This window comes from Ammodytes marinus (genome assembly GCF_949987685.1).
Source record: "Ammodytes marinus genome assembly, contig: scaffold_243, whole genome shotgun sequence".
Classification (NCBI taxonomy): domain Eukaryota; kingdom Metazoa; phylum Chordata; class Actinopteri; order Uranoscopiformes; family Ammodytidae; genus Ammodytes; species Ammodytes marinus.
Window position 1 is genome coordinate 27,011 of NW_027648152.1, and position 23,634 is coordinate 50,644.

General features: G+C 47.6%; 1 protein-coding gene across 1 annotated transcript; it reads right to left on the bottom strand.

Annotated features, from left to right (window-relative positions):
- Positions 1–5,317: 5,317 nt before the first annotated feature.
- Positions 5,318–22,988, bottom strand: LOC307270982 (putative E3 ubiquitin-protein ligase UBR7). The gene is made up of 12 exons (XM_080054869.1): positions 22,857–22,988; positions 22,221–22,376; positions 20,838–20,965; positions 18,601–18,661; positions 18,016–18,111; positions 16,784–16,837; positions 14,845–14,950; positions 13,709–13,773; positions 12,317–12,541; positions 11,652–11,823; positions 6,020–6,081; positions 5,318–5,401 (listed from the first exon to the last, which is right to left on the bottom strand). Exons 2-12 carry the CDS (start codon positions 22,365–22,367, stop codon positions 5,333–5,335), a joined length of 1,185 nt encoding a protein of 394 aa, XP_079910995.1. The 5' UTR covers positions 22,368–22,376; positions 22,857–22,988; the 3' UTR covers positions 5,318–5,332.
- Between the last annotated feature and the right edge of the window lie 646 nt (positions 22,989–23,634).

Below are 23,634 nucleotides of genomic sequence, written 5' to 3' on the forward strand. Positions count from 1 at the left end.
ACACGTCATCTCATAGACAGATTGTCCCCTGAAGGCTTGTAAAGAAAGCTGGGCTATGTCCAGCTGGCTCACTGATAAACCCTTCAGGACGTCATCTCATAGACAGATGGATGAACTGGACAGAAAACATTTTGCTGTTAAACATAAAACATCCCATGAAGTCAGAAATGTGTTATTAGAAAGTGTTTCCATGACTAACGTTTACTAGCATCCTCTCACTGATGTCATGTTGCTTTGTAGCTTCCAGGAAACCAGACAGACCAGAAACAGAGGAAGATCTGGACCAGTCCTCTGCTTCTGGGGAGGCTGTTCAGCCAGGGCCCAAGGCCTCCAACAAAGCTCTGTAGGTGGACACATGACACATTTCAATAGAGCTCATTTTATATGATCAACATTTTGTTATTTGTGTTCACCAATTCTGCTTCTGCAAATCCCTGGATTCCCGTTCAAACCAGGAAGTGCCTTTTAATAGAACTTTTTTTTTCTCTGTCCTTCTACAGTGTCTCTGACTCACTGATCCACCTCCACACCTTCAACACCACATTCACTGAACCTCTGTATCCTGGGTTTTGGTTTGGGCCCGATTCCTCAGTGTCTCTGGACCAGTCCTCTGCTTCTGGGGGGGCTCTTCAGCCAGGGCCCAAGGCCTCCAACAAAGCTCTGTAGGTGGACACATCAAACAATTCAGTAGTGCTAGTTTTATATGATCAACATTGTGTTATTTGTGTTCACCAATTCTGCTTCTGCACAATGTACCAACATGGAACATCCTGCAGAGGGTGAAGTGTTCCACCCTCTCTCTTCTTGTTTGGACATTTTGTTACGATTGACAGTCGATAAGTGAATTCCCTTCAGTTTAGTTTTCTACTGTTGAAGAAGTGTAGCTGAGTGTTTAGTGGACCAGCGATGAACAGGGTTAGGGTTAGTTAGATACTTCAGCTCTGTCAACTCATTGGAATTTAATAATAGAAAAAAGCAAATGTTCCTGCTAGAACTCGGAGGAGAACTTTGTAGACTTTTAAAGAAGAAATTCCAGCCAAAGGGCAGAAGTTAGCGTTTAGTCATTACAGCCCGGCGGAGGCAGGGTTTATATTCTCTGATGTTTGTAGTGATAGGGCTCTTGAAGGAACCTGACTTTCTGTTCCTTAAAGAATTCGTGTCCATAATAGAACATTACTTGGTCCAAACTAATGGTTGTCTAAACATATATCATCTTCCTCTTGTGGCAGACAGCATTGATAGAATGGAGACAGTTGATACAGATGAGTTTGAGCCTGTTTCTCTGTCACACTGACAAACTGAGGAACACTGCTTCATGTTGAACAGCAGTTAGGACTCATGTTGACAGAAAATCATTCTGACTGTGTTTCTTCCTCCAGGATGGACCTCGGTGGAGAGCAGAGGTTAAGACGTGATGATCTGAGGAAGTGTAAGTGTGGATTCAGTTTGAGTTAAGTTTTCCTTCAGTGTGTGTTAAGTCTAGCGCCCCCCTTTGGACAAAAGCAGTAGTGTTTTTACCACGCCAGCTGTTGTTCCTGGGTGAGAGTACCCATGAGAAAGGCAGAAAAACTATATAAAAATAGCATTCTTTGCACTGATGGTCTCGTTTGCTGTTAAATGTAATTCATGATCATCAGAGGAAAAATTTGACTCTTTCAGACATTTTAAAAGTTCCTCGTTGCTCCTTTAATTAGTCAATTTACACATTGACATTCTTCTTTAAAACATGAGGCCACAGTAACCTTGATCTCCAAAATCTAATGAGTCCATCTTTGAATTAGATCAGCGCTCCTGGGAATAAGGAGAATAGAAATGAAGAACATCAAAAGACAGACACAGAATAAAGCCTTCAGGTGTCTGATGATAAACTGCTGCTGTGTCTTTTTCTCTCCATCAGATTCCTGTGAACTCACACTGGACACAAACACAGTACACACACACCTCAAACTGTCTGACAACAACAGGAAGGTGACACGTGTGGGAGCGAATCAGCGATATCCTAATAATCCAGTGAGATTTGAGTTCTTCTGTTCTCAGCTGCTGTGTAGTAATGGTTTGACTGGTCGCCGTTACTGGGAGGTCGAGTGGAGCGGATTGGTTTTTATATCAGTGAGTTACAGAGGAATCAGCAGGAAAGATGCCTTGGGATACAATAGGTTTGGATGGAATGATCAGTCCTGGAGTCTGACCTGCTCTGATGGTGCCGGTGCTCCTCGTCGTTACGGTGTCAATCACAATAGCAGAGGAACATCCATCACCTCCTCTGTCTCTGACAGAGTAACACGCATCCCCTCCTCCTCTGTCTCTCACAGAGTAGCAGTGTATGTGGACTGGCCTGCTGGCTCTCTGTCCTTCTACAGTGTCTTCTCTGACTCACTGATCCACATCCACACCTTCAACACCACATTCACTGAACCTCTGTATCCTGGGTTTGGGGTCTGGTTAGTTGGTTCCTCAGTGTCTCTGTGTGATGTGTAGGAGGGAGATAACTTCCAGTCCTGAGGTTTAGATGTTGGTGGTGGACGAGGCTTCACTCAGTTCATATCTGAATCACTGACTGTGACTTTAATGTCAGAAATGAGTTTTTCTTAGAGATGGTTAAATGATCTCCTCAGGGCTGAACTTTTACTAACTGTGTTCACTTTGATTTTCACTTTAATACATTTATTCTTGGATCAGAATGTTGCTATAAATACATTATCATTAAATGTATCTTTATTATTATTATAATTCGTTTTACTGATTTGTGTGATTTTCTTTCTGAGATGATGTCATCCCAAACCACAGCGTCAGATCATGTGACTCCAGCAGCAGAGATTAAAGGTGTAGTCAGTGATTCTGGAGAACGCTTGTTGTCAAAATCAATTGATGTCAAAAATCAGTGAATATCTCCTCATGATCCACTACCTGTCTGTACTGAGTGTGCACTGAAACAACGCCAGTGTTAATACACAGCCTAGGCTCTGTAAACTCGTATGTTGTTAGCTATGGGGGTGAAAAATATTCAATACCTTCATTCTGATACAGTGCAGTGTACAGAATGTTATGCAACACAGAGTCTAGCTCTTTATGTCTGTGATTTAACTCTTTTAGTTTTCTGATATGTGGATTTTAAATGTTGGGTTCTTTGGTTGCTAATGACTGTAGCTGTTATTATAATTTAGTTCAATAAAGATTTAAAGACAAAAAAAACGGTGTTGAATTTTTTCATTTCAGATTAATCCTTATATACAGTATGCGGGTTACCCAAGTAAGGGGCTACTCACACTAGGGCCGCGGCCCCGTGCCAAAGCTCATTAGCATACTAAAGTCTAGAACGTTTGGCCTAGTGTGACCACGCCAACCGTATTCCAGCACGGAACAGCCCCTTGGCCACGGCACACCTGGGAGAGGTGTGCCGTGGGATAGAGAGGGAGGGAGAGAGCTAAATAGGTGAGCGCAGAAAGCAAAGAAAAAAGGTGTTCGTGTTTACTCACGTTCGTCAGATGATTTTTTTCTTTTTCCTCCCGTCAGCTGTCATAATGCCTTTACGCATGGCGGTTGAGACGAACCCAACACAACACACAGTGGGACTCCGCGGCCCGGTGATAAGGAAACAGTAGCTACTTTATAAAGACACTTAAAGGCACTACGAGTAAGATGGCACGTTGGCGTCCCCTTTGGACAAAAGCGGTAGTATTTTTACGACGCCCGCTGTCGCAAATGCTCGTGCCAGGCGCGTGAGCGTGGACTGAGAAGGGCGCAATATAGTGCATGTTCGTGTGTTGAAAGTGTGAGGACTCTTTTCGGCTCCGTGAGAGTGGTTTTGACACTGCATCAACTAATGCCAGTCAGTACACACACCTGCTTGCAATGAGTTGATTCAGCAGCGTCACCTAACTACTCTCTCTCACGGAGCTGTGTCCTCACAGAAAGCGAATGAATGAGAGACGGCAGTTAGTAGACTATGGATCACGATGAGGTAATGTGTTTGTGTTGTTGATGTAAATAATGACTATTTCAGATAATGGTTATCTGATGATGGTGAAGCAAAGCAAACTTTGTGTTAGTACCAACCGCTCATTCATTTAGCAGTCTAGTTTCGCTCTCGTGAAATTGTATACACGTTGCTTGGCAACGTCCTCCCGCCCGCCTATCACTCACTCTCCCTTTTCGCTTTTCTTCATTGCATTCTCTTTTTTTTCTTTGATGGTTCAGCCCCGTTATCAGTCATTATGACGACAAATAACTGTCTCAAACAAGGCTCCCGCTCCCCTTCCCTCACCTGGAGGGATAGGCTTCTCAAATCGCGTTGCAGCGCCACACTGAAATCTGCAACCAATACGGATATGTGACCATAGAGCCTGCACGAGCGAACCGAAAATCGGACTGGGTGTGCGACCAGACCAAAAGCAGTAATAAAAACTATATAAAAACGTCTTTCTTTGCACTGATGGTCTCGTTTGCTGTTAAAGGTAATTTATGATTATCAGAGGAAACATGAGGTTGTTTAAAAGATATTTAAATGTTACTCGTATCCGCTTTAAAATAACGATCTCTGCCCATACAAAAAGTTCTGACTTGGATTACTTGATAGAGCGATCGATGTGTATAAAACCATCCGGTACGGTCTGATGACGGGCCGTTATATTAATAATAAACAGCGTGCTGCACAAATATGAGACTGTCCACCGCGACCTATTACGTCAAGGCTACATTTAAAAAAAACAATAGCTTAAGGATTCTCGTTGCTCTAATGTGGAAGTGGAATATATGATTCAAATTTGGCCGGATGAAAATATTCACAAACAGTCGTATAGCCTACAAGTAGACTATATGCTCCAAATCCTAAATGCGCACGGTGACGTAGGCAAGGTGCAAGTGTGCCCAGGCCACGAGCAGTGTGAGCACGGGCCTGCGGGGGGAGTGGGGAGGGGGGGAATCGTACTGAATCTTCCTGCAGCACGGAACAGGCCAACGGCACTAGTGTGAGTGGGCCCTAAGTGTCTAGTGTGACATATAACCCCGCTCTCCCCTACTTAGGTAAGCTGCATATATAAGGATTCCCCAACTGTAACTCATCTATGAGCTAGTTGGAGCCCTAACATTAACCCTTTTCAGATTGAAGTGTTTAGTAATGTGTCTGATGTGTAGTGTGCAGCTATCTATCTATCTATCTATCTATATGTCTGTCTGTCTGTCTGTCTGTCTATCTATCTATCTATCTATCTATCTATCTATCACAGCTCAGAATAATCAAATAATCAAAACTTATTCGTAGTTTTTATTAAAAAGGAAACGCTTTATTGTGAAACTCAAACTTTCAGAATAAAACAGAAGAAACAGGAAGTGGTCAGCGCTCGTCTCTCCGTCTCTTCTTCTGCTGCTCGAAGAAATGACGGATATCTTCAGAGGTCACGACCTTTAAGCACACACACACACACACACACACACACACACACACACACACACACACACACACACACACACACACACACACACACACACACACACACACACACACACACACACACACACACACACACACACAGACACACACACACACACACACACACAGACACACACACACACACAGACAGACACACACACACACACACACACACACAGACAGACACAGACACACACACACACACACACACACACAGGTCAGAGAAGGGTCTGATATCAGATATAAATTATCCTAAATTTGAAATTCATCCGACAGTTTTAATTTCACTTACACAGAGAAAGAGAGAGAGAGAGAAAGAGAAAGAGGGGGAGAGAGAGAGCGAGACAGAGAGAGAGCGAGAGAGAGAGCGAGAGAGAGGGGGAGAGAGAGAGAGAGCGCGAGAGAGAGGGCGAGAGAGGGAGAGAGCGAGAGAGAGGGGGAGAGAGAGAGAGCGCGAGAGAGAGGGCGAGAGAGGGAGAGAGAGGGGGAGAGAGAGAGAGAGCGCGAGAGAGAGGGCGAGAGAGGGAGAGAGCGAGAGACAGAGAGACAGACAGAGAGAGAGAGAAAGACAGAGAGACACACACAGCTCACCTTTCCCTCTGATGCAAAATTCTGCAGGAAATCCTTCAGCTCCGTCTTCATGTCGTTGTAGCCTGAAAAACAAACACACACACACACACACACACACACACACACACACACACACACACACACACACACACACACACACACACACACACATTAAGAAAAACTATATAAAAATGGCATTCTTTTACGCTGATGGTCTTGTTTGCTGTTACATGTCATTTATAATCATCATCTGTTTCAGAAATATTTAAAAGTTCCTCGTAGCTACGTTAATGCTAGTTTAGAGCTAGGCTGTGTTCGGAAAGCCATACTAAAGTCCTACTCATACTCATTTTGAATTCAATTTGAGTATGTGACGGTTGGGTATGCGAGTTTGGGTATGTGAGAAATTCCCGGGTGAGTACTAACTTCCGGGAAGATTTTGGGTATGAATCGATTGTATACTTTTCCTACTCAACCGCCCCACAATGCACTGGGTCAATTCTACCCACCCAGGAAAATGAAATATTTTCGAGCAAGTTGCTAGGCAACGACATTGTTTGGGGTCCGCGATCCGACAACTGTACGTGCAGTCATTCATAAACTCTTACAATAGATAAGAGATGAAGATAAATACCTAACAACATTAGAGTCACTAAGTGAAATGAGTGAAGTGAGTCTGATAGTGGAGAGAGATTAGAACAGATCGCTGTTCCACACACCGCGGCTCGTCCAGCTCAACTCACAGACAGCTGAGTGCTGATGAGCCGGACAGAGAGCGTCGGAGGGATCCTCCGCCTCAAAACATAAACGTGTGAAAAAATGAATAAATAATCAATTAGAGCTTACCTAAAAATAAGTGTGCCATGTTACTGTTTATTGTATTTAGGATGTTAGCTCATTTGGACGCTGTTTTCACCGTCTGTTTTCATTTATTAGCGATATTATATCTACTTTCAGTTTCATTACTGAGTCGCCACGAAACGTGATTAGTGTTCTTAAAGATACTTAGATTATAAAACAAGAGGTCTAAAACACAGATGACAGGGTTCGACATAACGTATAGCCCGATGGCCCGGGGCCAGTAAAATCATATGCAGGGCAAGTTGATTGGCCAGTCACTGTCCCGCCCGGGCCAGTGACTGGCCAATCACAGTTCAGTATCTTTTTGTAGACTATATCATGGTTCATTGAAATGCGCGTTGAGAGTCGGAATGAAAGCAGTGTTTATTTAAGACTCAATATAATAAACCTAATATAAAATATATTTTTTAATGAAAGGCCAGTGGACAACCGATGCGTTGGCGTTTTGACAGGCGGAGCAACAAGCGGGCGCACTCTCGCTCCGTTGGCAGAGCTGCCTACCGTCCGCCTGCGAGTCGACAAATCAATCGACTTACTCTGCCCCCTTTCTTTCTTCCCACAGCAGAGGTTGAGGTGCAGAAAATGATAACTGCGCTTTTCCTTTATCTGCCGCCGTAATGTTACAGTATTTGCATCCAAGCCCCAATGGTAATACAAATGAGAGGCGTTATTCAAACGCTGTGAATGCGTCTCCGGTGATTGTGTCGGTTGTAGACAGAAACGAACGGAGGGACTCCGCTCACTGTACAGTTCCTATAGTCGCGCAGTTTGGCACTGTGTTTTCAGGCTCGAGACATTCAATCAGATCGCGGAAGTCTTTCCCATTGAAATCGCTAACGGGGAGAATATCCCCGGTTATTATTTTAGCCACAAACCACAGTTCATCTGCGCGGCGGCTCACTCACTCGCTGGCGAGATCACACGGTGAAACGCTGCTGTGATCGGACGAAGGCATTGTGTGTTTCTAGTGATTTAACGTCATAGTCTTAGACGAGCGTTTAACTTATGCTGCATATTTTGCACTGCATTGTTTTTTATCAATAGTTTGTGAAGCTGACACTTCATGGAGAAGTGACACTCCTGCAGCGCGCTCGCATACACGGTGAAATCTCCCATTAAAAAAACGGCATAACCCACTGATTTTCGGATTTCTATTCAATTTTTAAAGTCAACTTGAGCGCAAGTGGAAAACCGGTCATTCGGTCGACACATTCACATCCCTAATGCATATTAAAGAAAGTAATAAAAACAGCCTACCACACCACAAAGAATGATCAGACCTTCATCTCTTATTTTTTTTTATGTTTGAACATGACTTCTGCAGGTGAACTATTCATTAAACTGCCCAAATTCAAGAATAAAAACAACCATCAAACTACTGGACTTTAAAATACTGGCCGACCCCTTCAACATACTTTCAGTTGTAGGCTTCTAATTCAATATGTTTGCCTGGTTTTATATTATGTGTATGAGCAATATCAACATTTCATATAATTAACTAAAAGAAAAATAACCAAATCTAAAGGGAATATCTATACTGTTACAGTATAGATATTCCCTTTAGATCTGGTTATCTTTCTTTATTTTTCTAATACAGGTATTATAATTATTGACACTAAATTATGAATAAAAAAAAAGTGTGTGCAGGGCCAGTGAAAATATACAAGGGGCCAGTAAAACTCGGATCCACTGGCCCGGCGGGCCAGTAGGAAAAAAAAGTTATGTTGAACCCTGGATGATGAACACAGGACTGTATGTAAAAATCTAGTTCAATATCTAACCTGTAGAGGGCGGTTATACGCTAAACAGCGTCTAAACTGCCTGAATCTTACAAGAAGAAGAAGAAGAAATTCTTTATTGATTGAGTATACTTCAACTGAAAACAAGATTTCAAGATTTCAAGATTCATTTTATTGTCATTTCAAATGAAACGAAATGCCGTTTCTCACCAGGTCGTCATACAGTGTTTAAAAAAATAAAATAAAATAAATAATTAAAAATGATCAAACTCTCATATAAAACAACAAGCAAACACAGACATATCAATAAAAACAGACATCAGTCAAGTAAAGTGCTGAAATGAATGTTCTGGAGTGTCCTCGACAGTTTCCTGGCTGTCAAGTTAATGGTGGTGGGGGGGGTGTTTGTGTGTGTGTGTGTGTGTGTGAGAGGGAGGGGGAGGGGGCACAGTCCATTCAGGAGCCTTACAGCCTGTGGGAAGAAGCTGTTTAGCATCCTGCTGGATCGGCAGGGAATGCTCCTGTATCTCCCCCCTGATGGCAGGAGGGAGAACAGGCTGTGTGAGGGGTGGTGAGGGTCTTTAATGATGGCGGTGGCTCTGCGGGTGCAGCGTTGCTGGTAGGCCACCATCAGCAGAGGGAGAGGGACACCAATGATCCTGCTGGCCGTCTTCACTATCCTGTTGAGCTGTAGCTGTTCACAGGCCTTGCTGCTCCCGAACCAGGAAGTGAAGCTGTAGGTGAGGATGCTCTCTACGGTGCCCCTGTAGAAGGTGGTGAGGTGAGGAGGGGGGAGACCAGCTTTCCTGAGTCTCCGGAGGGAGTGGAGCCGCTGCTGGGCTTTTTTGATGACTGCTGTGGTGTTGGAAGTCAGGTCGTCGGCCAGGTGGACTCCCAGGAACTTGACGCTGCTGACCCTCTCCACAGCTGCCCCAGCCACGCTCAGCGGTGTGTGGTGTTGTTTGCCAGCCCTCCTGAAGTCGATCACCATCTCCTTGGTTTTCTCCACGTTGAGAACGAGGTTGTGGGACCTGCACCACGTTGTGAGCTGCTCCACCTCCATCCGGTAAGCAGACTCGTCGTTTTCACTGACGAGACCCACCACTGTTGTGTCGTCTGCGAACTTGATGACGTGGTTGGTGCTGTATCTGGCAGTGCAGTCATGGGTGAGCAGGCTGAATAGCAGGGGGCTTAAAACGCAGCCTTGGGGTGAGCCTGTGCTTACTGCTATTTTCCTTGATGTTTTGCTGCCCACCCTGACAGTCTGCTGCCGCCGCGTCAGGGAGTCCAGGACCCAGTTGCAGGTGCCAGTATCCACCTCCAGCAGTCTCAGCTTTTCCACCAACTGTTGTGGAATGATGGTGTTAAACGCTGAGCTGAAATCGATGAAGAGGATTCTGGCGTAGGTGTTTTTCCTTTCCAGGTGTGACAACGTGAGGTGGAGTGTGGTGGAGTGTGGTGGAGATAGCATCCTCTGTGGAGCGGTTGGTTCTGTAAGCAAACTGTAAGGGATCCAGGTTTGCAGGGAGACAGCTCTTAATGTGCTGCATGACCAGCCGCTCAAAGCACTTCATCACTATGGGTGTTAGGGCCACAGGGCGGAAGTCATTTAGGCAGGCTGGATTCGGCTTTTTCGGGACAGGGATGATGGTGGCACTTGAGGCAGGTGGGTATTATGGCGAGCGAGGTGATGTCTGCAAAAACATCCTTCAGTTGCTCTGCACAGTCCTTCAGAACACGCCCGGCTCTCTCTGATTGGCCCAGCAGCTTTGCGTGGGTTGACGCTGGCAAAGGCCCGCTTCACCTCAGCTGCAGACAGCTGAAGCATGTGGTCGCTGGATGATGGCGGGAGCATCTGTACCTAGGTGTTGTTGTTTGCCTCAAAACGTGCATAAAAGTCATTTAGTTCATCTGGTAGAGAGGGGTTGTTTAAGCACATCCGCAGGGGGGGGGGCTTGTAGTCGGTGATGGTCTTAAATCCCTGCCACAAGCGGCGTGCGTCTTTGTCGCTTGTGAAGTGGCTGTCTAGTTTGTGTGTGTACAGCCGCTTCGCCTCCCTGATCCCCCGGGTCAGATTTTTATTTGCCAGTCTGTATGCTACTATATCCCCAGATTTAAATGCAGCATCCCTGTTAGCCATGGTTTCTGATTGGCCCGAGTCTTGATGGTTTTGGCCACTGTCACGTCATCTGTGCATTTGTTAATGTAACCGATGACGGACTCAGTGTATTCCTGTAGGTCAGTAACATTGCCATGTGTTGCTGCCTCTCTGAAAATGCCCCACTGTGTGGTCTCGAAACAGTCCTGTAGTGCTGGAGTAGCTTCCTGTGGCCACATCCTGACTTCTCTGACCACCGGCCTGTCCCGCTTTACCCTGGGCCTGTATGCTGGTATGAGCATAACAGCATTGTGGTCAGAGTTGGTGTGGTGGTGGAGTGGTGCTGCCTTGTATGCGTTTTTTACATTGGTGTAGACTAGGTCTAATGTGTTCATCCCCCTAGTTGCAATATTAACGTGCTGGTAGAATTTAGGCAACACTGATTTAAGACTTGCCTGGTTGAAGTCTCCGGCTGTGATGAAGAGGGCATCCGGATGGACCAGCTGCTGCTCGCTGATGTTGTTATAGAGCTCTGCCATGGCCATCTTCACGTTGGCGCTTGGAGGCACATACACAGCTGTTGTGATGACTGCCGTCAGCTCCCGTGGCATGTAAAAGGATCGGCATTTTACAGTCATCAGCTCCGCGTGTGGTGAGCAGTGAGTGGAAACCACGGCTGTATCCTGTATCCACCACCAAACGTTTCGACGCACCTCGCATACACAATCGATCTTTGAGTAGACAGTATGCAGTATATAGATGGTGAGTATGTAGGATGTAGGACGCTAGTATGGCTTTCCGAACACTAGTTTAGAGCTAGCTTAATGCTAGTTTAGAGCTAGGTTAATGCTAGTTTAGAGCTAGCTTAATGCTAGTTTAATGCTAGTTTAGAGCTAGTTTAATGCTAGTTTAGAGCTAGTTTAATGCTAGCTTAATGCTAGCCTGGTTGAGTTACCGTGGATAATGTCGAGCTGCTGCGTGCGGTTGAGGTGGTCCATGGCTGACATCATGACATCATGGTCCCGGCTCTCTCTGATTGGCTCAGAGCTCTGGCCCTTCGTCTCATAGGACAGAACCGTGTCCGTCTCCTCCAATAGGAAGGAGAGGCCGCAGCGCGACATGGAGTCCTGGGAGAGAGAGAGAGAGAGAGAGAGACAGACACACAGAGAGAGAGCGAGAGAGAGAGAGACACACATTATTACACACAGGGAAACACACACACACAGTCATCAACATGTAAACACACATCTGACCCGTTAAATGTATTTATCGTCCATGTAAACTAGGGGTGTACACCTGTAACCGCTTAGGAAAAATAAATAAACAAAAACAGTTTTTATTTTTTCTAAAGTTTTGAAAATTACTTCAGAAGTGGGCCCTAAACCCTAACCCTAACCCTGGGGGGGGGGGGGACATGAGCTGCTGTAGGCTAACCCTAACCCTAAAGCAGGTAACACATTATTCTGCCCCCCCCCCCCCCACCCTAACTAAACGTGTACACGGAAAAATAGCGCCCGTGTAACCGTTTAGACATTTTTGTAAACGTTCACAATGTAAACCCAGTGACCTCACAGTGACCTCACAGTGACCTCACAGGGCTCTGGACCAATAGGAACTGACCTTGCAGCTGCAGCAGCGGCAGAGCTGTGATCGCCATGCCGACGGCCAGAAGGCGGCCCCTGATTGGTCGGTTTTCTCGGTCTGCAGCTCCTTCAGTCTGCAGCTCGGCCCCTCCCCCTTCACAGGCCCCTCCCCCTTCACAGGCTCCTCCCCCTTCATAGGCCCCTCCCCCTTCATAGGCTCCTCCCCCTGCCTCAGGCGCTTACAGCTGGGCTCCTCATCGCTCTGAGAGAGACACACACACACACACACACACACACACACACACACACACACACACACACACACACACACACACACACACACACACACACACACACACACACACACACACACACACACACACACACACACACACACACACACACACACACACACACACACACACACACACACACACACACACACACACACACACACACACACACGGTTAGGGTTAGGTGGTGTCCTCCTCCCTCCGGCGCTTACAGCTGGGCTCTGTGACCTCATCGATTACCTCATCGCTCTGATGATTACATCATCAATAACTTTATTACATCATCAATAACTTTATTACATCATGTTTGATCTATTGGTTAATATGCCAGATGGATTTGGCTATTAGAGTTATCTGTTTATATTTATTTAAAACATATTTATCTTTTGACATGCTGGGGCCGATTGATGAGCACACCTGTGTGTATTTAGGAGAGGAGACAGACAGGTGGATAGACAGACAGACAGACAGACAGACAGGTGGATAGACAGACAGACAGACAGACAGACAGGTGGATAGACAGACAGACGGTCAGACAGACAAGACGGGAAGTGGGACAGTGTTTTGACCCCTCAGTGACTTCTGGTTTTATATTTGGCTGGAAAAAGATCATGTTGATCCTTTATGTTATCTTTTGCTTACTGGAAAATAACGGACGATCACGGCTTTTATTTTGGAACCGAAGGGGCAAGCGATTCTAAAAGCCACAATCCAGAAGGACCGGGGTTATCTTGATATACAGCAAAATACGTTACGACCATCACATTCATACGAGGAACGGGACTAAATAATAATCATGATATCAGACAGTTTCTAAAACCCAGATACCAGAATCAGACAAAGACATAAAGGTCACAGCTCTGGAAAACATTAAGAGACCAGTCTGGATTGTTCTTCAATCTTCATCTCTACATTACTTCATGGAAATGCTCTTTAATGACAATATTTTTGGCGGAATTTGTTAGAAATGTTGTCGGTAGTTTATAGAATAAAATCAAAATATTCATTCTACTCAAACATATGCCTCTAAAGAGTAAAACAAGAGACACTGAACATTTGGAGTGGACTCTGCATTTATTCCAGAGCTGTAGATATAGAAATATAGAAATATAACGTTGTGTCAGATGAACCGTCACCTTTTCCTCCTCGGGGAGTTTCCTGTTGGACTCCACTTCCTGCTTCACCTGAGACTCACCTGGAACTGAAACACACACACACACACACACACACATCTCCAGGTTAAATAATGACAGCTGTGTTTACCTGTGTGTGTGTCTGTACATGTGTCTGTGTGTGTGTGTCTGTACATGTGTCTGTGTGTGTGTGTGTATCTGTGTCTGTCAGTGTGTTTACATGGGACAATTAGATAGGATTAAGACATATATCGAACTAGACACTCGAACGGACCGTGTCACTTGTCTGAGTATACATGGCCCTTCAGGAATCGGATAAATGTCCGATGCATGGCTGTCTCCACTATGCTAGGTGGCGCTGTAGCCCTTTCAACAAGTGGTTAAGAGCCACGTCTGGTTCCCTTCCGGCAACACTACACCGTGTTTATGGTTTTCTATGTCGGCCCCCTGTAGCTTTCCAGCAGCTAGTTGACCAGGTTGTCCACCCAGGTTGTGGTCCTTGAAGGTCCTAGATATAATTTCTGGTGAACAACCTTTTACAACAGTCCATGTCTGTAACATCAGTTTGCCCCCTGGGTAAAAATCACCTCCGTTATGGTGTTTTCAGTTTCGTCGGTTGGTTCTAGTGACGAACATTTGTCACTTTTTCGTCGAATTTTCTGTCGACTAACGCCTTAAAAGAAATTGTGCGAAGGACGATTTTCCCACAACTGTATTAATGCGTTAGGCAGGACAAAAAAACGCATTAATCCAGTTGGGGGATCCTTATATATGTTGTTACCTCAGTAAGAGTCTGTGTCTAGTGTACATAGACAAGTTGTGTTGCCACAGTGAAGTGGAGTCTAAACTGTTCTAGCTTTGCACAGCTCTTCTCTCTGTTCAGCTAAATACGACAGAAAGCAGAGCATCATGTGAACATTTATTTACAGCAAATCGTGGCCCTTTCGCGCAGTGTTTACCACGGGAAGAGGTGCATTTACCGTGTCTGTGTGCGTGCGTGTGTCTGTGTCTGTGTCTGTGTCTGTGTGTGTGTGTGTGTGTGTGTGTGTGTGTGTGTGTGTGTGTGTGTGTGTGTGTGTGTGTGTGTGTGTGTGTGTGTGTGTGTGTGTGTGTGTGTGTGTGTGTGTGTGTGTGTGTACCTGCTAGCGTAGCAGCGTAGCTCCAGAGGAAAGGGTTCTTGTTCATACATGATTCACAGATCATCTCCGTCGTCTCCACAGAGTCTGGAACCGCCCGGCCCAGATGCTGCAGACAGACAGACAGACAGACAGACAGACAGACAGACAGACAGACAGACAGAGACAGACAGACAGACAGACAGACAGACAGACAGACAGACAGACAGACAGACAGACAGACAGACAGAGACACACCGGGTTGCTTTATCTGTATTCGTGGTTACATTTGTTTTACAGTTCTAGAAAAGGTTTTCAGCTATACACAGTTCCCTCTCAGCACTCTCTGCAGTGTATTACAGAGTGTGTGAGTGTGTGTGTGTGCGTGTGCGTGTGCGTGTGTGTGTGTCTATGTGTGTGTGTGCAGTGTTTCCCCTACCATTATACAGGCCTGGGGGGGCCGCCAGGCCAACGAGACCCCCCGCCAGGCCAACAGCAGCCTGACTTAAATTTTTTATTTTTATTTTTTTTAAATCAATCTTTCATTGATTCCGTCATAATCATTTGCGAGCGTCTGCGCGGCACTGTCGGTCAACCCCTCGTGTGCGCCTGTCTTTACAACCTCTCGTTGGATCATCCCATCAGCTGATCTGTGTGTCTGCTTGTGTGTATGTGTTCTGCGCGCGGCGCGATGCGCGTGTGCATTCGGTGCGCACTTGTTAAACACGGAAGCCAATGAGCAGGAGCATGACTAGCAAGCAAACGCTGAACTAGTGGCGAAAATAAAACCAGCGCCTGCTCTATGGAGATATTAAGGACTCAGTAACAGGGACGTTGCACAGGAAAACGTGCTGAGCAAAACTTAAAATCGCTACGTCGCCGTGGCAACACAACCAATCTATATCAACAGCAGAGACAGAGCAGAAAAAACGGCATGGACTCGTTTCAGTAAGTTTATAGAAGTGCCACACTGCTACTGCCTTTGGCATTCTCAGAAAAGCATGCATTTATTTTCAAGGGACATATTAATGTATTTATTGTTTTAACTGTTAAGTTATCTTGAAAACAGCAGGCTATTGTAGGCCTACAAGCTTTATTTTTTTGTATTTTCAATGCTACTTTATTTTTATGTTTTAAATTGAGAAATAGGCTAGATGAAATATAATGGTCGGAATAGGGAATTTGCCTTATGTATCACACATGTTGATAGGCTAATCATGATGTGTAGCCTATGTTAATTTATTTATTTTCAACAAGGCTATTTGCCTAAAAAAAAATTCAGTAGGCTATCTTCAAGGTGAGGTGATTCAGATTATTCCAGAAATGAGTCCTAGACAGGACCTGTCTATATTAGATCTTAGTGTTTATTGTTTTTTTATTGAAATCCACATGTTTTTCTTCAACAGTTTACATGGCTTGCGTCTCCAAATTATTACAGGAAATAGTTATAGGCAGGACATATGACAGTTGTTTACAGAGCACAGAATTAAACAGATTTCGCCTCTCAAAGTGCACCAGATTGATGCATTTAACTTTAAAAAGGGTAGGCATGCCCCCAGATCCCCCCAGAAGGTCCATTCTCACCCAGCAGGATCTAAAAATCCTGTGAGAAACACCACATGTACAAACGTACTGAATGTGAAAGCATAACCCTATGCCCTCATCTTTAACAGGCTGTCAAAAGAGGCTCATCCCAAATGGGGTTCGTTTTGGTCAATTTCTTCTAGAAATTTGATACGCCATACTCTTCATCAGCTCTTACCACCGGGCCTAAAAAAAATTCTAGGGGAAACACTGTGTGTGTGTCTGTGTGTGTGTGTGTCTGTGTGTGTGTGTGTGTGTGTGTGTGTGTGTGTGTGTGTGTCTGTGTATGCGTGTCTGTGTGTGTGTGTGTGTGTGTGTGTCTGTCTGTGTGTGTCTGTGTGTGTCTGTGTGTGTGTGTGTGTGTGTGTGTAGTACTCACTCTGCCGTGAAGCCAGTCCTCACAGACCACACACTGAATCATCTCGTCCTCCACCTGAAGACAGACAGACAGATTATTCCCATGGCTGACACACCAAGCCTTTGTTTGTTTGTGTGCGTGTGTGTGTGTATTAAGGTCCCTACATAAAAACATGTAAAGGCCTTTGCACACCGGGCGCGTTTTATTCGTGCGATTAATCCGTTAATTAACGAACGTATATAGAGTCAATACAAGCTTCCACACCAGCGCCGTCATTTCGCATCGCGAATTTGCGTTTTTAATTTTTTCGAACTGAGTTCGATTTTTCTGGGAGGTCGCTTCTAAAGTGAGACGCGACAAAATTCACATTTCAAAACATTCGCTTTTACGTTGCGTTTATTCGCGTCGCGCCCGGTGTGCAAAGGCCTTAAGAGCCATTTTTGGCTGTGAATATGTTGTCATGTCATGAGTTGTCCACCAGGTGTCTCTGCCCTATTGCCTGGGGCTCAGGTACATCAGTCACTTCATGAGTGGTTTGTTGTTTGACCTCAGAAGGGTTGCACGCTAGAAGCATCTCAGTTATTACAGCTGTTGTTATGTCACTGAGGATCTGTCTGAATGTGAGAAAGGAAACGGGTTGCAGACCGGAGACCATCACATGGCTCATTCATTACTACACACTGCCTACACTAACCCTAACCCTATAACCCTCTAACCCTAACCCTAACCCTCTAACCCTAACCCTAACCCTAACCCTCTAACCCTCTAAGCCTAACCCTTTCTTTAACCTTTATTTCTACAGGTAAATACCATTGAGACCGAAGACTCTTTTACAAGGGAGACCTGTTTTCCTTTCCCACGTTACCATTCACACACACATTCATACACCGATAGCAGCAGCTAACTATCGACATTCACACGAGGCAAGGTGGGTGACGTGTCTTGCCCAAGGACACAACAACTATGACACAGGTGGCAGGGCGGGGATCGAACCTCCAACCCTTTGATCATCAGCCGACCCGCTCTACCACCTGAGCCACAGTCGCCCCCAACCCTAAACCACTGACCCTAAGCCTAAGCCTAACCCTAACACTACACACATTATACAAACACAGCACCGGGAGTCAAACCATGGAGAGCGTTTGTGCGTTTGTACACACAGACACACATGTAGACATGTAGCGGTGACAGACAGACAGATAGATAGGGAGAGAGAGACATACAGACAGACAGACAGACAGACAGTGTCTCACCGTGTCCTCTGGGTCGGGGTACGGCCGGCTGCAGGTGCAGTAAAGACCAGAGAAGTTCTGACTGTATCTGTTCAGAGAGTTGACCTCGTCTTTCTCCTGCAACACAAAGAAGTTAAGGCCTGTGTGTGTGTGTGTGTCTGTGTGTGTGTGTGTGTGTCTGTGTGTGTGTGTGTGTGTGTGTGTGTGTGTGTGTGTGTGTGTGTGTCTGTGTGTGTGTGTGTGTGTGTCTGTGTGTGTCTGTGTGTGTGTGTGTGTGTGTGTGTGTGTGTCTGTGTGTGTCTCTCAGTGTGTGTGTGTGTGTGTGTGTGTGTGTGTGTGTGTGTGTCTGTGTGTGTGAGTGTCTGTGTGTGTGAGTGTGTGTGTGTGTGTCTCACCGGGTAAAGCTTACAGGTCAGTGTGTGTGTGTGTGTGTGTGTGTGTGTGTGTGTATGTGTGTCTGTGTGTCTCTCCCAGTGTGTGTGTGTGTGTGTGTGTGTGTGTGTGTGTGTGTGTCTCAGTGTGTCTCAGTGTGTGTGTGTATGTCTCAGTGTGTGTGTGTGTGTGTGTGTGTGTGTGTGTGTGCGTCTCAGTGTGTGTGTGTCTCACCGGGTAGAGCTTACAGGTCAGCTCAGGGAACTTCTTGTTCCCACAGTCACAGCGGAAGTTTCTGTAGAAACAAAGAAACACGTTAAATCATTAATGTCTGATTATTGGTGAAGACATTTAGTGTGTTAGGGTGAGTGAGAGGCTACTGTGTGTGTGTGTGTGTGTGTGTGTGTGTGTGTGTGTGTGTGTGTGTGTGTGTGTGTGTGTGTGTTAGGGTGAGTGAGCAAGAGTGTTTTCACCTGTAGTTAGAGCTGTCTTCACGTGATCAGATCAAGAAAACCACATGTTAAAGACAAATGGAAACGGGGTCTGTGTGTGTGTATCTTTGTACAGTGTGTGTGTCTCTGTCTTTGTGTGTTACTAACCTCTGTGTCTCTCTGTGTTTGTGTGTGTGTGTCTGTGTGTGTGTGTGTGTCTCTGTCTTTGTGTGTTACTAACCTCTGTGTCTCTGTGTGTTTGTGTGTGTGTGTGTGTGTGTGTGTGTGTGTGTGTGTCTCTGTCTTTGTGTGTTACTAACCGCTGTGTCACTGTGTGGACCAGCTGAACTATCAGGAGAGGGAGGGGCCGAGCTGAAAGGGTTCGCTGCATTTACAAGCCTGCATGCCCCGGCGTGCGGAACAATGATAGTTTAATTACGATTATTTTGTTTTCATGATTGAGGGAAGCCGTAATAGTAATCGAAAATGAAATTCAAGTTATGGCCCAGCCCCTCAAGAAGCCCAGCCCCCCAGCCCCTCAGCCCCTCAAGAAGCCCAGCCCCCCAGCCCCTCAAGAAGCCCAGCCCCTCAGCCCCCCAGCCCCTCAAGAAGCCCAGCCCCCCAGCCCCTCAAGAAGCCCAGCCCCTCAGCCCCTCAAGAAGCCCAGCCCCCCAGCCCCTCAGCCCCCCAGCCCCTCAGCCCCCCAGCCCCTCAGCCCCTCAAGAAGCCCAGCCCCCCAGCCCCCCAGCCCCTCAAGAAGCCCAGCCCCTCAGCCCCCCAGCCCCTCAAGAAGCCCAGCCCCCCAGCCCCTCAAGAAGCCCAGCCCCTCAGCCCCTCAAGAAGCCCAGCCCCCCAGCCCCCCAGCCCCTCAAGAAGCCCAGCCCCCCAGCCCCCCAGCCCCTCAGCCCCCCAGCCCCTCAAGAAGCCCAGCCCCCCAGCCCCTCAGCCCCCCAGCCCCTCAGCCCCTCAGCCCCCCAGCCCCTCAGCCCCTCAAGAAGCCCAGCCCCTCAAGAAGCCCAGCCCCTCAGCCCCCCAGCCCCTCAGCCCCTCAAGAAGCCCAGCCCCTCAAGAAGCCCAGCCCCCCAGCCCCTCAGCCCCCCAGCCCCTCAGCCCCTCAGCCCCCCAGCCCCTCAGCCCCTCAGCCCCCCAGCCCCCCAGCCCCTCAGCCCCTCAGCCCCTCAAGAAGCCCAGCCCCTCAGCCCCCCAGCCCCTCAGCCCCTCAGCCCCTCAGCCCCCCAGCCCCCCAGCCCCTCAGCCCCCCAGCCCCTCAGCCCCCCAGCCCCCCAGCCCCCCAGCCCCCCAGCCCCCCAGCCCCTCAGCCCCTCAAGAAGCCCAGCCCCTCAGCCCCTCAAGAAGCCCAGCCCCTCAGCCCCCCAGCCCCTCAAGAAGCCCAGCCCCCCAGCCCCCCAGCCCCCCAGCCCCTCAGCCCCTCAAGAAGCCCAGCCCCTCAAGAAGCTCAGCCCCTCAGCCCCCCAGCCCCTCAGCCCCTCAGCCCCTCAAGAAGGATGACTTAAATTGGGCTTAATTTGGAGAGGTTTTAAATATCTATATTTATTCTCAAATGTTATCATTTTGGTGCTCCTGATTTTCGCTGGATGAATCTTCTTTGGCGCCAAAATGTTCTCTATGCAGGAAAAACCCTGATTGGTGTTTACACTACTATTAGAATGCGGACACATCGGACACAAGAGACGTAAACCAACTAACCCTAACCCTCCGAATGTGTTTTTTGTGATCCGATCTCAATGCGTCTTGAGAGTGTTTCCACCTGTAGTTAGAGCTTTATTCACGTGATCAGATCACAGAAACCACATGTTAAAGACAAGTGGAAACGGGGTCTATGTGTGTGTATCTTTGTACAGTGTGTGTGTCTCTGTCTTTGTGTGTTACTAACCGCTGTGTCTGTGTGTGTGCGTGTGCGTGCGTGCGTGCGTGTGCGTGTGAGTGTGAGTGTGTGTGTGTGTGTGTGTGTACCTCTTAGTGTGTGTGTGTGTGTGTGTGTGTGTACCTCTTAGTGTGTGTGTGTGTGTGTGTGCGTACCTCTTAGTGTAGAGCTCGTAAAGGTCGTGACCCTCGTGACACTTGTAGGAGCAGGCGAGACACACTCCGGCTGCTTCGGCCCCGGAACACGTGAGACACGCGTACAAGGCCTGGCGCTTCACATAGCCCTGAGGGAGAGAGACAGGCAGGGAGAGAGACAGGCAGGGAGGGAGACAGACAGGCAGGCAGGGAGACAGACAGGCAGGCAGGCAGGGAGAGAGACAGGGAGGGAGGGAGGGAGACAGGGAGGGAGGGAGGGAGACAGGGAGACAGGCAGGGAGGGAGGGAGACAGGCAGGGAGGGAGAGAGACAGGGAGGGAGACAGGGAGAGAGACAGGGAGGCAGGGAGACAGGCAGGGAGGGAGGGAGACAGGCAGGCAGAGAGGGAGACAGGGAGGGAGACAGGCAGGCAGGCAGGCAGGGAGGGAGGGAGGGAGAGAGAGAGAGAGGCAGGCAGGCAGGCAGGGAGGGAGGGAGAGAGAGAGAGAGGCAGGCAGGCAGGCAGGGAGGGAGGGAGAGAGAGAGAGAGAGAGGCAGGCAGGCAGGCAGGGAGGGAGGGAGAGAGAGAGAGAGGCAGGCAGGCAGGCAGGGAGGGAGGGAGAGAGAGAGAGAGGCAGACAGGCAGGGAGAGAGGCAGACAGGCAGGCAGGGAGACAGGCAGGGAGAGAGACATGACAGAGACACATATTCAAATAACATATTGCTTCACGTAACATTCAATAGCTTTATTAATGTTCATATTTCATGTAGTGCGTGTGTGCGTGTGTGTGTGTGTGTGTGTGTGTGTGTGTGTGTGTAGCAGAGAGTGTGTAGCAGAGAGTGTGTAGCACAGAGTGTGTAGCAGAGTGTGTGTGTAGCAGAGAGTGTGTACCTCGGGGTAGGAGCAGTGTGTGTGTGTGTGTAGCAGTGTGTGTAGCAGTGTGTAGCAGAGAGTGTGTACCTCGGGGTAGGAGCAGTGTGTGTGTGTGTGTAGCAGTGTGTAGCAGAGAGTGTGTACCTCGGGGTAGGAGCAGTGTGTGTGTGTGTGTAGCAGTGAGTGTGTACCTCGGGGTATGAGCAGTGTGTGTGTGTAGCAGTGAGTGTGTGTACCTCGGGGTAGGAGCAGTGTGTGTGTGTAGCAGAGTGTGTGTACCTCGGGGTAGGAGCAGTGTGTGTGTGTAGCAGAGAGTGTGTACCTCGGGGTAGGAGCAGTGTGTGTGTGTAGCAGTGTGTAGCAGAGTGTGTGTACCTCGGGGTAGGAGCAGTGTGTGTGTGTAGCAGTGAGTGTGTACCTCGGGGTAGGAGCAGTGTGTGTGTGTGTGTAGCAGTGTGTGTAGCAGTGTGTAGCAGTGAGTGTGTACCTCGGGGTAGGAGCAGTGTGTGTGTGTAGCAGAGTGTGTGTACCTCGGGGTAGGAGCAGTGGTCCGAGTCGCTTCCTGCCAGAACAGCTGAAGCTTCGTCCTCCAGCTGCTCATCCTCCTGTAAGACATCCAGGAGAGAGACAGTCTGTTCCTCCTTCTCTCTCTCCTCCTCTTTCTCTGTTCTCTCCATTCTCAGGGCCTGGACAGAGAGAGAGAAAGACAGAAAGACAGAGAAAGACAGAGAGAGACAGAGAGAGAGAGAGAGAGAGAGAGAGAGAGAGAGACACACACACTTTAGGGTACAGGCTATGTGTCATAGCAGCCTCCCCACTAAGGGTCCTGATGAAATATCTACAACTCTCACACACGCAGCAGTAACAGAGTTGTGTTTTGTTCTGTCCGCTTCACACAGTGTTTACATTTCCTCTGAAGCGGGAAACTGGATCCGATTCAAACCCCAGCCCGAGCCAGTTCATATTCTATCTAATATCCGTGTGTGTGTGTGTGTGTGTGTGTGTGTGTGTGTGTCCCACAGATAGAACATATTATAACCGCTTTCCTTACCGAGAGAACACGGGCTCAAACTAGCCGGTCCTTTAACAGATAAACTCTGCTTTAATCTAACACCCATATGACGTCATTAGGCTTTAGACACAGATGATAACCGTTAGCTACTTACCGGACGAGCTGCAGCCGGTACCGGGCCGTTATCACCGTCACGAGACAATAAACGATCAGTCAATCAAACCCTAAAACTGATGAGAAGCTACCGAGGCTAAAGCTAGCTGCTGCTGCTGCTGCGAGCCTCATGAAAACATCCGGTTCATTTCCGCATTTCGGTCTGTTTTTGGCGGGAGTCTGCTCTGGGTTCGGAAGTTACCAAAATAAGAGCCGCGAATCACATAAACAAGTCAATGAGTGGACAGTTATATTCTGTGAACAAAAGCTTTTACATGTGATATTCAGCGCCTAACCCTCTAACCCTAAAGCCTACTGTAACGGGGGGGGGGGGGGGGGGGGGATATACTCATGTTGTGCCTCATGTTTAGGGATGGAGCACTGAGTCACAAAGTCAGTGATTCTGGAGAACGCTTGTTGTCAAAATCACTTTAAGTAAAAATCAGTGAATATCTCCTCTGCTACCTACCTGTCTGTCTGTCTACCTGTCTGTCCTGTGTGCACTGGAAAAACACACAGTGGTAATACACAGCCTAGGCTCTGTAAACGCACATGTTGCTAGCTATGGCGGCCCCTTTGTTTACATTGGCCTACCAGTTTACAGAGCCCAGGCTGAGTATTACCACAGACGGGCTTACAGAGCCTGGGCTGTGTATTACCACAGACAGGCTTACAGAGCCTGGGCTGTGTATTACCACAGTACAGACAGGAGATATTCACTGCCTGCACCTTTAACTAGTAACTCAGACCTCAGGGGGCGTTACCGTGACGTCATTAAC

Excerpts from the sequence above, each read along its gene's own strand:
- LOC307270982 (XM_080054869.1), bottom strand. The coding sequence starts at position 22,367 with ATGGAGAGAACAGAGAAAGAGGAGGAGAGAGAGAAGGAGGAACAGACT. Across the intron at positions 16,838-18,015 it reads ACCCCGACCCAGAGGACACG|GTGGAGGACGAGATGATTCA; the intron begins GTGAGACACTGT and ends GTCTGTCTTCAG. Across the intron at positions 14,951-16,783 it reads AGGACTGGCTTCACGGCAGA|CATCTGGGCCGGGCGGTTCC; the intron begins GTGAGTACTACA and ends GTCTGTCTGCAG.